This window comes from Heterodontus francisci, chromosome 5 (assembly GCF_036365525.1).
Source record: "Heterodontus francisci isolate sHetFra1 chromosome 5, sHetFra1.hap1, whole genome shotgun sequence".
Taxonomy (NCBI): domain Eukaryota; kingdom Metazoa; phylum Chordata; class Chondrichthyes; order Heterodontiformes; family Heterodontidae; genus Heterodontus; species Heterodontus francisci.
In genome coordinates, this window is record NC_090375.1 from 119,200,442 (window position 1) to 119,214,675 (window position 14,234).

Sequence of the window (14,234 nt, forward strand, 5' to 3'; positions counted from 1 at the left end):
TGATGCAACATCGGCTGGTCATTGTCTCAACTTCCACTGCAAAACAGGCAGAAGCCACCCACTGTGTCAGTGCTGCAGTGGAAGCTTAGATGGAGGTCATGAGATCCATGCTTTCTGCCATACAGTTTCGGATTGCTATCATGGCTGTGGCTACAAGTGCTCAAAGGGGATTGCAAGCTCTCATGGCAGTCCAGCAATCTGTTTTCCAACAGATGACTAGCAAGCCTGAGGTGTTGTCCCATGGGAGTGGCAATGGCTCTGTGCAGCACAAACCTGCTCTCCTCTCTCAGGTTGACAGCATTCGTGCTCCCACCATTGCCATTCTGCCAGTGCCTTTGCTGTTACCTCTCAGCTAGCCATCCCAGACTGCTGCCACCCATGCTAAGATGCTGCAGATCAAAGCCAGGCCCTCAAGGTTCTGAGCCGCTTGTGGGCGTCCTGTAAGGCCATCTGCAGTCTACTTCACTGAAAGTCAGCAGCCTTCTACCAGCCATGCTGCAGTCACTAGGGTAGCACTGTGTAGGAGCACTAGAAAACAGACAGGCAATAAGAAAATGCACTTGGGTGAATAGTTCATTGCTGTTTGTGCAAGGTGGTGTGTTTTTGGATACGATTTAATGAAAGGATTATTGACTGGTTTTTAAATTGTACAATCTTGGCCAAGAGGTCACTGTTATGGGGCATCCCAGAGGGATGGTGAGGTGGGGAATAGTAGAACCATGGTGGTAAAGGGAAGGTATCCTATTCGAAGTGGAGTTTGAGCAGTTGCTCTCAGACAGCTTGTCGACAGCAAAGGTGTACTGGATGCCTGCTCCCTGCTACCTCTTTCCCCAGTTGGCCTCTAGATTTCTGGTAGCAATGGCTGCACCCTCATGATGGCCATGTTGTGAAGGACACAGCAGACCACCGCAACCTTGGGAAACGTGTGTATTGGAGGGGTCCCCCAAGTGGTCTAGGCATTTGAAGTGTTGCTTGAGCAGGTCGACTGTCTACTCCATGATGTTCCTGCTGGGTCCATGGTTGTCATTATACTCCCGCTGTCCTTGTGCGATCAGGTGGTGAAAGGGTGATGGGTAATCAGCCTCATGTATGGGGGTAGTCGTTGTCCCTGAGCAGCCACACTCTGGTTGTTCTTGGAGGTGCAAAGACCGCAGGAATTGCACACTGCCTCAGATGAAAGGCATGTGGCTGCTGCCAGGATAGTGGGCATTCACCAACATTATGATCTGTGCATGGTCATTGCAAGTTAATGGAATGGTAGTCCTTGCAGTTCCTATAACTCTTTACGTTGACAGGGGGCACCGCAGAGTCATGTGCATGCAGCCGATGGCTCTCTACGCCATCGGGAATCCCGCTATCCTGGAAAATCCATGTGCTCTCTCATCTGGTTTCTCCCTTCTTAGAGAGAACACAATGTAATTGCTGCGTTTGGCATAAAGGGCCTTTTGTCATCTCCCAGATGAATCGATGGATAGCACACTGGGAGATATTGGTCATGTTGCCCTCTCCTGCCTGGAAAGATTCCATTGTATAGAATTTTAATGCCACTGTGACCTTCACAAGGCCACTCTCAGCAATGTCCTTGCCCTAGTTTGAGGCTCCAGGTCATGTTGCCGAAGGTGGCACAATTTTTTTTAAAATTCATTCATGGGATGTGGGGCATCGCTGGCCAGGCCAGCATTTACTGCCCATCCCTAATTGCCCTCGAGAAGGTGGTGGTGAGCTGCCTTCTTGAACAGTCCATGTGGGGTAGGTACACCCACAGTGCTGTTAGGAAGGAAGTTCCAGGATTTCGACCCAGCGACAGTGAAGGAACGGCAATATAGTTCCAAGTCAGGATGGTGTGTGACTTGGAGGGGAACTTGCAGGTGATGGTGTTTCCATGTATTTGCTGCCCTTGTCCTTCTAGTTGGTAGAGGTCGCGGGTTTGGAAGGTGCTGTCTAAGGAGCCTTGGTGCGTTGCTGCAGTGCATCTTGTAGATGGCACACACTGCTGCCACTGTGCGTCGTTGGTGGGGGGGGGAGTGAATGTTTGTAGATGGAGTGCCAATCAAGTGGGCTGCTTTGTCCTGGATGGTGTCGAGCTTCTTGTGTTGTTGGAGCTGCACCCATCCAGGCAAGTGGACAGCATTCCATCACACTCCTGACTTGTGCCTTGTAGATGGTGGATAGGCTTTGGGGAGTCAGGAGGTGAGTTACTCACCTCAGGATTCCTAGCCTCTGACCTGCTCTTGTAGCCACAGTATTTATATGTCTACTCCAGCTCAGTTTCTGGTCAATGGTAGCCCTTAGGATGTTGATAGTGGGGGATTCAGCAATGGTAATGCCATTGAATGTCAAGGGGAGATGGTTAGATTCTCTCTTGTTTCAGATGGTCATTGCCTGGCACTTGTGTGGCGCGAATGCTACTTGCCACTTATCAGCCCAAGCCTGGATATTGTCCAAGTCTTGCTGCATTTCTACACGGACTGCTTCAGTATCTGAGGAGTCACGAATGGTGCTGAACATTGTTCGCCGATGATTGCACATCGCCACTTCTGACCTTATGACTGAAGGAAGGTCATTGATGAAGCAGCTGAAGATGGTTGGGCCTAGGACACTACCCTGAGGAACCCCTGCAGTGATGTCCTGGAGCTCAGATGATTGACCTCCAACAACCACAACCATCTTCCTTTGCACTAAGTATGACTCCAACCAGCAGAGGGTTTTCCCCCTGATTCCCATTGACCTCAGTTCTGCTAGGGCTCCTTGATGCACTACTCGGTCAAATGCTGCCTCGATGCCAAAGGCAGTCACTCTCACCTTGAGTTCAGCTCTTTTGTCCATGTTTGAACCAAGGCTGTAATGAGGTCAGGAGCTGAGTGGCCCTGGCGGAACCATTCGATAACCATCTCCTTAATGAACCCGAGTTGGCTCAGGTATTGTTCCTGGCTCAGCTAGAGGTATGAGAAGTGCTCTCCGAAAATTCATGGTGGGTACGGGTTCCTCCTCCCTCGTCGCACAACCTTCCTGCCTGCAGCCTCTGCTCCATTTGTTGGTCGTGTTACAGACACAGAGGCACTGCAACCACAGCCCCCATGCCTCATGCAGTCTACGGGTGACAAAATTCTCTGCCTTCCCTGATTGAAAGCACAAGTTCATCAACAGACCTCCAAAAACAAGCCACAGTACTTCCACCAACTTTGCCATAGCAGAGACAGACAATTGTACATCACCTGTAAGTTGGATGGCTGGTTCTTTAAAAAAACACTACTGGGGGGTTCCTCGTGCAGGTGAATGCATGTTTAGCTGTGAGTGATTGGTGCTGCATGGTTAAAGTTTCAACAAAATGTTCCAAATCAACTGGAACAGCTGTTTGACATCATGATCTGACCACTCCTTATGCTTCCAGCACACGACGAGCCCACGCTAATGCCCGTCCAATACAGGGTGCACTGCAGGCCGCAGCCAGAAGCTCTCCCATGGCATTTTATGGCTTCAGGGCTTCCATCACACCAGCACCAGTGGTGCTACAGAGCGCAATATCACAGCTATAAAGTGTAAGCTAGGCAAAAAGTTAGGCCTATTAAGGACCCAAAGGGAAATCCTCACATACAGGCAGTGGTCATGGCTTAAGTATTTAATAAGTAGTTTGCATCTGTCTTCACAAAAGAAGTTGATGATGTGAAGGTTACACTCAGAGATAAGTTATGGACAGGATAGTAATAGAGAACACATGACAAAGTTGTTAAGTTATCTGGTCCAGATGAAAAGAAGCAAAAGTTGAAATAACAGAGGTATTGGTCACAATCTTTCAATCATCACTGGGTACAGGAGTGGTGCTGCAGGACTGGAGGGTTGATAAATGTTTTACCAATACTCAAGAAAGGGGAGAGGGATAAACCAGGAAACTGCAGGCTAGTCAGCCTAACATCGGCGGCGGGGAAGTTATTGAATATTATCTGGGGCACAATAAATCTTAATTTGTGAAGGCATGGGTTAATCAAGGAGAGCGGGCACGGATTTGTTAAAGTCAACTTGACTAACAATTTCATTCTTTGATGAGGTAACACAGAAGGTTGATAAAGATAGTGTAGTAGATGGTGTATGTATGGACTTTCTGTGGCACTTTGTCTAATGCCTTCTCAGGAGACCTATTAAAAAGATGGAAGCTCAAGAATTAAGGGTAAAGCGACAGTATGTATATTAAATTGGCTCAGTGACAGGAAGCAAAGGGTGGTGGTGGATGGATGTTTTGCAGACCGGGAGATGGTTTGCAGAGTGTTCCTCAAGGGTAAATTTTGGATCCATTTGTCTTTTTAATATTTAAATGGACAATAGTATACCTCCAACAACCATCTTAAAGGAAGGGATGACTTCCCCACCCTCAAATCACTTTGGTTCATAACTGGAAGTTCCCAGATTTTGGTCTTGCATATATTATACAGTACAGGATTGAAGAAAAGTAAAATTCAAATAAAAGTTTCTGAATTGTGAGGTTCATTTATCAGACAGGAGGACAATGGGACAATAGTACATGAAAAGCTTTTCCTAACTTTTCTGACAATTCAAAGTTCCTGGCTGGTGTATAGCAGTTGGCCTCAAAAGTATCACCTTGGCTCAGTGGTAGCACTTGCACCTTGGACTCCAAAGGTTTTGATTTCAGCCCAACTATGGATTTGAGCACATAATCTAGGCTGAAGGAGTGCTGCACTGTGCCATCGTTTGGATGGGATCTGAGACTCCATCTGCCTTTCAAGATCACATGGTACTATTCAAAGAGGAACTGGGGAGTTTTCCTGGTGTCCTGGCCAATATTTAGCCAGCAACCAACACCACCTAAATCAGGTAAACTGCTTGCTGTTTGTGGGCCCTTGCAGTGTGCAAATTGGCTGCTGCATTTGCCTACATAACAGTGACTAACTTTAAAGTACTTCTTTGACTGTGAAGTGTTTTGTGATGTCCTAAGGATATGAAAGGTAACGGTCTGCAAAGGAAAACCAACCCAAGTTCGAATGCCGGACCTGGAAGCCCAACCCGACCCCAACCTGACACGTGTCGTCGGAGTCGGACGGGGGGTCGGACGGGTAGCCGGCCTTTACTCATGTACTGATGTAAAGGCCGGCTACCCAACCCGACCCCGACATGTGTCGGGTACGGGTGGGTCGGGCTTCCAGGTCCAGCATTCGGGCTTGGGCTGGGTTTCCTTTGCAGACCTTTGACGAAAGGCAGTATAAATGCAAGTTTTTTTTTAAAGCGGTTGAAGCAGTAAAATGTATATGTAGTATAATAAATGTTCATTTCTGACCATTAGATTTCCTCTTAATAAAAATAATCATAAATGTCTTTGTTATACATGTATTTACAGTTTTGATGTAAATAGTTAAGATCTTCACCCAGATCAATACAGGCAAATCAAATAATGGGGAGGACAAAGGTGGACACATAGGAACCTAAAGCCAAAGATTTATTGCTAATCCATTAAGTTGGCAGGCAGTGAATAGTGGGAGTGCTGCAAGGATCAGTGCTGGGACCACAGCTATTTACACTCTATATTAATGACTTGGATGAAGAGACAGAGAGTAATGTATCTAAGTTTGCTGATGACACAAAGTTTGGTGGAAAGGTAAGCTGCGGGGAGGATGTAGAGAGGCTGCAAAGAGATACAGACAGGTTAAGTGAGTGGGCAACAAAATGGCAAATGGAGTATAATGTAGGGAAGTGTGAAGTTGTTCACTTGGTTTGTAACAATAGAAAAGCAGAACATTTTTTTTTTTAAAAGGTGTGAAACTGGTAAGTGTTGATGTTCAGAGAGATTTGGGGGTACTCGTACAAGGAACGCACAAAGTTAACACGCAGGTGCAGCAGGTTATTAGGAAGGCAAATGGCATGTTGGCCTTTATTGCAAGAGGATTGGAGTACAGGAATAAAGAAGTCTTACTAAAATTGTACATGGCTTTGGTGAGCCCGCACCTGGAATACAGTGTGCAGTTTTGGTCTCCACATTTAAGAAAGGATATACTTGCACTGGAGGCAGTGCAGCAAAGATTTACTAAACTGGTTCCTGGGATGAGGGGGTTGTCCTGTGATGAGAGGCTGAGTAAATTGGGCCTATATTATCTGGAGTTTACAAGAATGAGGCGTGATCTAATTGAGACATACAAGATTCTGAAAGGGCTTGATATGGTAGAAGCTGAGAGATTGTTTCCACTGGTCAGGGAATCTAGAACACGGGGACACAGTCTCAGAAGAAGGGGTCAATGAGGAGAAATTACTTCACTCAAAGGGTTGTGAATCTTTGGAATTCTCTACCCCAGAGGGTTGTGGATGCTCCATCATTGAATACATTTAAGGCTGATATAGATAGATTTTTGGTCTTGCAGAGAATCGAGGGATATGGGGAGCAGACAGAAGATTAGCATTGTATTGAATGATGGAGCAGGCTCGATGGGCTACATGGTCTACTTCTGCTCCTATTTCTTGTGTGTAAGCTTCCAAGTCACAAAATTATCAAGTCCAAATTTTAAATGTTCCAGATGCAGAATTTATACTTAAAAAAATTTAGTTCCAGAATGCTAAATGGAGTGTTGGATATATCTAGTAAAAAGGATGGAATGAGTTTCCATTTAGCCAACAGAAAGCAGCATATCCTCTGACAATACAATTACATGATTTACAAAAATCTATGCGCTAGCTGCTTTCACAACATAACCTTGAAAGATCAGCCAGCACACTATGCCAGCTAAATGCTAGTGGAAGACTAGTATCCTCTTTCAGTGAAGTCCGATTGCAATAGGAAGTATCTACATTTAATGACTAGTCCCTATCCTAATCTACAAATACTTGAAATGCTTTCCAATATAAAGTATTTTAGTGAAGTATTTTCATAATAATCCTAAAATTTCAAAACCGTTAAGTTGCTAGCCTTTCGTAAGATGCATCAGTTGAAGCCTTAGGCATAGAGTTGTAAACATACAGTAGAGACATGCTTAGTGTTCAGTTTTAATTACATTCAGAAAACACTGCTCACCCCTTACCTGTTCAGCACCCATAGAGGACAATCCTGATGTAGGCACAGAGGTCATTGAGGTCATGCTAATCTGCCCTGACATCTGATTCATGTTGCTCATACCGGCAGTATTGGTTGCCATAGAAACACTGATATTCATATTGTTGCTGTACATGCTGGTGTTTCCCTGTTGTCCAAACTGTGGTGGGGATGGCTGTGAAAACATGCTGTGTTACAAGAGGGGAAAAAACAAAAATCAAATGTTAGATTAAGTATATTTCCCCAAAAACATTTTACCATGTGGGTCTCATCGGTCAGATGTTATGAACCTTAATAAAAAAAAAAAGACAGGCATCATTATTTTGTAGTAGACCACATGGGGTATTAACGGCCAAATCTCAGTCACAATAGCCTGGTTTACATTTTCACTGTCAAAATGATTACCCATACTTTTGCCACACCCGGAATGAATTACTTCAAAACTCTATTTGCTGGCCTTTCATTATTCACAATGCACAAACTCTGCTTGCCCAAAATGCAGCCACCTGTATCTTGTCCCACACTAAATCTCACTTGCCAATCACACTTGTCCTCAATGAATGACACCATTCACTGTCCCCCAATATACATACATACATATATATTCCTTTGTAAAACATTGGTACATCTTGCATTTGCTTAGCAGCTTTAACATACAAGTTGTTGTTACAAATCCGGTACATGATCTGGCCTGCCAGCCAATAAGCACATTACATTTTTTTAAATATTTGTTCAAGAGTTAGCAGCATTGACAAGGCTGTATTTATTGCCCACTGCAAGCTGCCTTAAATGTGGTGGTGGTGGGCCTGTTCCTCAAGACTGCTGCTGTTATTGTGGCAATGGTATGTCTACAGTGTTGTTGAGGTGAATGCATTTCCCTATATGCTGCCTAGGCCCAAGTCTATTTTACCCACCTCCCACTCCTGATTGTAAGTATACGGAATACTTTAAGGCTTAAATTTAAAGGTGATGGGAAAATCATCAGAAGTACCTGTTTCCATTTAGACTTCCCTGTGGCCAGCCATTAATTTCAGATGGTGACTGGTAAGCAGGCGTAGATTGAGACTGCTGCATCATTGGACTCTGTGTATGACTCATCCTTGGGGACATTAATGGGCTTTGGGGAGTTGTAGCCCCACCAAATCCTGTATCAGACTGCTGATTCATCCCTGTGAATAAACAAACCGGATACAGCAATTTTGATCAAACTATTGTTCAATGCACAATTTTAAAATAAATATACAAAATAATAAATTTCAAAAACAATTCTCCAACCTAGATAACAGTGTTTGGAGTTTGAATTAGTAGAAAAACTCCCAAAAGTTTCCAATTAAATGTCAACATGACTGACAGAATAAAGTTTTCCACTTGAAGATGCATACATATAATAAATTTACGATAAATGAAGAAAGCTTTTTTTTAAAAAAAGCTTCCATCACTGCAGTTGCATATTTTGGCTTCATTGCCCATATAAATAGAGCAGTACCCCTAAGGAATGACAAATGCCTCTGTACAAATTTGCTAACTGGAAGAAGCTAAGCAGTAAAATACAAGCAGACTTCTATATTCTTGACCAGTTAACCTATGGCCAGAGCATTCTAGGATTAATTATGTGTGATTTGTCTTTTTTGCTAATGGCACCAACATATTTTGATTTATCATTTGGTTCCATTAAAAACAGTCTCCAGTTAAACCCTTATTCTTAATCACATTAAAAAAACAAACTCCCATTCATAAGCATCTGTTTGTACAGATTGAGGCGACACCATAAAATTGCCTCTATGCATTTAGAAAGATGGACATAAGCAGGAGTTAACGATTTATAAGGCATCATCAGCAAAATGAAATCCACCTGAACTGCTGAAAACAGACAAGTGAGAATGTAATGTGACAACAAGGTTTTGCTTTCCCTGCCTCAAAAAAATGTGCTTTATTTTCCTCTTAGTCATTTTGCTAGTGTTCTCAAGTCCTACGTTTTAACTTTGGATAACCCATTCCGAGCTATGACAGTGCCATTTAAAAAACTCCTCAAAATCCATTTTAGTGATCCAGCCTTGAGTATCCTCCCTTTATCTATCTTTCATGTATAATAAAATGTAGCTCAAGATCAACTTCTGCAATAATTTCACTGTACTTTTAGAGAAAGTTAATTGCTACAATAAACTCACACAAAATTAGCAATTTTTTTAAGCCACATTTCTTAAAAGGAGCTTTTAAGACTATTTCAATCTACTGTATCTTTTATCTCTTGTGTGTCTTCCATCATTGCTCCCTCTTCAGTTGGCTAGTCAACTTTGAGACCATTGCAGTCAAGGCTTACACTGTATACACCAAGCAGGGCTGTTGAATACAAGCATGAACCCTGGGGATATAGTGCTCAATTGCAGTAAGATTAGCTATTTCAGAAAAAGCCATGAGTCAGACCTGAGGCCTTCCCAATCTATAAGATTTTGCCAAATTACATGATGCAGTTACCCCATGAGTCAGCAGAGAATTGAGGTTATTCCGTATTAATAGCATTTACTCCTGATCACAAGAGTATCACCCCCATTATGGTATCTTGAGGGGGAACCTAGTCGAACTCTGAAGGGGGAAGAGTAGAAACAAAGATGCAATTCTCATCCTGCTCAAGTTCAAAATGGGCATGTTCTTGGAAAATGTTAACTTCTACAGTAAAACTTAGCAGACTGTTAGCAGTAGAATTATTGTATTAGTAATTCTTCTAGAAGTCAAATGAAGGAATGCCATTTCTTTAAAGTTAACTTATTCAAGGTTAATTTTTCTTTGCTAAGTTGAATTTACTTAAGACCACTGCAATATATAACAAAAGAGAAAAGGAATTAAGGCTGTATAGTTGGGTTGGGATACAGTAAATTGCCTAATAACAGCCCATCAGTCCAAGATTAATAATGCAGTTCTCCCATTTGCACAGCAGCTTAGCATCTACTCCTGCAAGTGATCAAATTATTTCAAATGTTCAGTCAAAACCTGATACTTTAGGTGCTGCATTAATCCTTGTTCTGGTTACAACATCTGGCAAATGGAAATCACTTCCTCATTTCTAAGCTTTGACAATATGCTTCAGCGTACCAAAAACCAAAGAGCACATATAGTATTTGAAATTCATTTTAAGCCTTAGATCCCATTTGCCACATTGTTTGGATATGGAGTCTTATCGTGCAATTACCATTTGTAAATGAAACCCAACTGTTAGCATATCATAAAAATAGAAAATGATTTCTAATTAAATCTAATTAGCAGCATTTGATAATGGGTTCTCCTGGATAACATTTTAATCAGGATTTGTAAATACAGAATATACTATTCCTGTGCCACTGTATACGGAGTCAGGGCCGTATGTAGTCTTCAGGTGTACTGAGATTAAAGGCTAGGAATATTGGATCAAAGTGCTATAGTTAATCAATTCCCATTTTAAAGTCATACATTTGATCCTTTTCTTGGTAATATTTTACTATCTTGACATTCAAAATTCTACATGTAAAACTACTTCTTGTCCACTTGTTCCATTATACATTCCTATATATATGTTTATAATGGAAACTGGCTATATACAAACCAGTGACATTTATTACCTCCCCACAGTGGTAGCGCTACAAATAATACTTCTCACTACCAGCTATGAGAGAGAGAAGCTTTCAGTAACTCAGAAGTGTTATTCTTGGGGCTGTAACACTGTACTTAATTAATCTTAATGCTTGATATGGTGAACAAATACATCTGAAGAAATGCAAAATCACTTGCGTGAAATATTATGTATTTATTTGCTACTACTAAAGTTAAATCTTGTATGTAAACTCTTGGCACATCAGAATACTTGGATTAACAACTGTTTTAATTCTTATGACAGTTTTCTTCACAAGTACAATAAGATCACTTTCCCGTTATCCTCTGACGAGTCTCTAAATAGGTTATTCCTAATAACTTTACAATTATGTTTTCCAGGTTTTGTGAACAATAACAGCAACTTATATTTACCCAATGCCTCTAACGTAATAAAACATCCCAAGGCACTTCACGACAGCATGATAAAACAAAATAGGACACAGAGTGGACACGCTTTGTATTCTAGTGAAATCTAGATCTGCAAGGCATTAAATTGGTGCCACTGTACACTATATATCTGGAATGTTTCTGTTACATGAAAAGCTTAAATTTTCTCAACTGCCAACTTCTTTGAACTGGGATTTGTAAATCTCCCTTTCACACCCAAGCATGGCACAAAAGCTGCACAAACACTGATTTATTTATCACACCACAAATTTGTAAGCAAGAGTTTGCAGATGCATGAAACACAGCACTAGCAAATTCAATACAAGTAAATACAGCTCAACAGTTTCGGAATTTGTAAACACAAAAGTAAAATATTTTCAGAAATCTAGTTTCCTAACAAAACACTGCTCAACTTTCAAAGTCTAGTAGATCACAGTAAAATTCTACTACATCCTGCATTATCGAAGGAGCTGATTTGTAAAACTAGACCCTAAAATCTATCCCTTGGGAAACACCAAAGCCAACTCCTTTGCTTCCATGTATATTAGGCAGCAACAAGATGTGCAAGACAAATAACGACCAGAGCCCTCAACATAAAAGCTCCTGTGCTCAATTATAATGTCTGTCCTGCTTAGTGTTACTTAAAAACAGATGTCTTTTTAAAAATGTCCTAATATTGTTGTTTAAAATTCCCGTATTCTACCTGCACATCATTATATCTTGGACAACGATTGTCGACTTAATTATAGATGAGTAAGTGACTGCCTATACTTATTTAAGAAGTCTGCAATATTCTACGACAGATTATAATGATGGAATCATGACTTTTTTGTTTATTTAAATAGGTGTGTGATGAACCTATACAAGTTGTATCATGGGTATGAAACTTAATCCAACTAATTCAAACTCTCAGAATGGTTTTCCCCAGCACCAACTGTGGTGGAATCAGAAATTTGCATATTCTGAAGCCTTTTATTGGCTCTGCAATATTCATCTTATATTATGCTGAATACCAAGCAAGCAATACGTCTCCATTCTCTACACAGCACCAGTCAGTGGACAGAAACAAGTACTACAATGTTATTTATTTGGGTCAAAAGGGACTTCATATTCAGTGATAAGAATTAGATACCACTGCAATTACTAGTCAGTCGAGCTCCGAAGCAAAATATTTTTGCTGATGGAGTAGGAATTGATTTTTCTGTCTAAAAAATGAGAAATAGAGGAACATTTAAATATTAAATGTCAAAAATAGACAAGGGGCTAGTTCTACAGGTATGAGTAGATTTATGCTCTTTATAAAATTTATAGCACAGGTGGACACCATTTGGCCCATTGTGTCTGTGCCACTTCTAGTGCTTCAACTGATGCAGGCCACTCTAAACCCAGTTATCTTCCCTTTCCCCACATTTCTACTCACGTCCTTTTCCACTCATCTAACTCCCTAATAAATGATGTTATAGTCAGTGTCTCAGTAGTTACTTGTAGTATTCCACATTCCAAAGACCCTCTTTTTACAAATAAATATGAACTCATTACTGAGATAACAAGTAGAATCAGAATAAACTAATTTTAATGTAGCTGCCCATAAAGAAAATATGATCAAGGTGGGCTGCCAAAAAAAGGGTTACTTCTATGAATTTTTTCAAAATTTTAAGACTTGTGCTCTCATAGAACTACAATGCCATTAACCAGAACTGCGTTAGGCAAACAATGCATGCAAGTTAGCACTGAAAATCCACATTCACAAAAAAAAAGGGATGGCAGGTCAGAATAAATAAGACAAAGTAAAGACATAAGCAACAGCTCCATACCCAATGCAAAGCCAAAATGATTTGCTCAATCATTCCCAACACACGAAGAAAAATAATACAATTTTTTTTACAATAAACACTTTTGCCATTCTAATAGTTAACAGCACTCAGAGGAAAGGCAGTACCTGAGCTGGGAAACTGGAAGGCATTGTGCTGCATTTGGGGACTCATTACAGGCCCAAACTGTCCTCCCACATTTCCTATCATTCCCTGGTTAGCAAGATTCATCTGGGAGCCATGCAAGGAGCTGTGAGAGAGGAGCTGTGACCCAGGATTTGGGGACACTGGGGAGAAAGGACTAGTGGAAGGTGGTGGGGAAGTAAGCCCAGTACCATAGTTTGGAGGGTATGGGAACTGTTGTGGTGATGCCTGAGGAATCCGAGGAGTGCTCATGGCACCTGCCATGGTGCCAGAGGCTGCCATGTTTGGTGGGATGTTCAAACCCTGCTGCCGCATCATCATGGTTCTCTGCTGCACCTGCTGCTGCATCAACTGTCTTTGACGCAGATGCTGATTCAAAAGCTCACGCTGTCTCTGGGCCAGCATCTGTGCATTAATAGGTCCCTGAAGAATAAATGGAAAATATACTTATAGCATTAACATTCAAATATTAGTAATATTTAGTATTTGAACAGTTTGTAAGGAGTTTTCAATGAATATTTATACAGACAAACTTTGCATATTTTTACATTCCTTGTTATCTAATGTGTGGCCTTCAAAACTAAAGCACAGTTCATTATACTGAACAACATAACAGCGCCTGCAATAACTGTCCACATCAATTCCCATATGAAATTACTTTACAATGTTTTTCAATACAGAATATTGGAAGTTCAACTTTCACAGACCTCTCTCTGACATCTACTACTGAAATATAAATTAGAAATGCACATTTAACAAGTATGCTTCAAGTAGCTATTTTAAAATGAGCCCAACTTATAAATTCCTACTCCCCCACTTTTCTTGTTTCCTCACCTGAAAGCACCGACTCATGCCAAATATGATTTCAGAAGTTCTTTGTTTAAAGAGACAACTTTACCTTTGAACCTAAACAGCAAGTGTTATGAGCTTGACAGGCCTGTTGATCAATGACTGTGCCAAGCACCCTTTCCAGCAGGGTCACTGTAGTCAGCAGGCATGAGAACCCTGATTGATTTACCATCTCCTTACTGCAAGATACAAAGGCCAACAGTGGCACCCAATCTGCACTCTCATTGAGATCAACCAACTAAGCCAAGACCAAGGATCATGCCTAGAACATTGCTGAACTTATGGGTCAGTACTAGACTTCATGGTGTTCCCATCAATTAAGCTAGTGGGGAAAACATTACTCTTTTCTATTAATGATAAATACAAGAAGTGAGAAACGTCTTACAGCAGTT

General features: G+C 41.3%; 1 protein-coding gene across 1 annotated transcript in view; it reads right to left on the minus strand.

The window, feature by feature from the left end:
- Window positions 1-14,014, minus strand: part of LOC137370278 (nuclear receptor coactivator 2-like) — a 35,850-nt gene extending 21,836 nt beyond the window's left edge. The window contains exons 1-4 of the mRNA XM_068032655.1: window positions 13,892-14,014; window positions 12,978-13,416; window positions 8,019-8,196; window positions 7,017-7,215 (exon numbers count right to left, since the gene is read on the minus strand). Coding sequence (XP_067888756.1) covers window positions 7,017-7,215; window positions 8,019-8,196; window positions 12,978-13,416; window positions 13,892-14,014 — 939 coding nt within the window. The remainder of the gene's footprint in view (window positions 1-7,016; window positions 7,216-8,018; window positions 8,197-12,977; window positions 13,417-13,891) is intronic.
- Window positions 14,015-14,234: the final 220 nt, after the last annotated feature.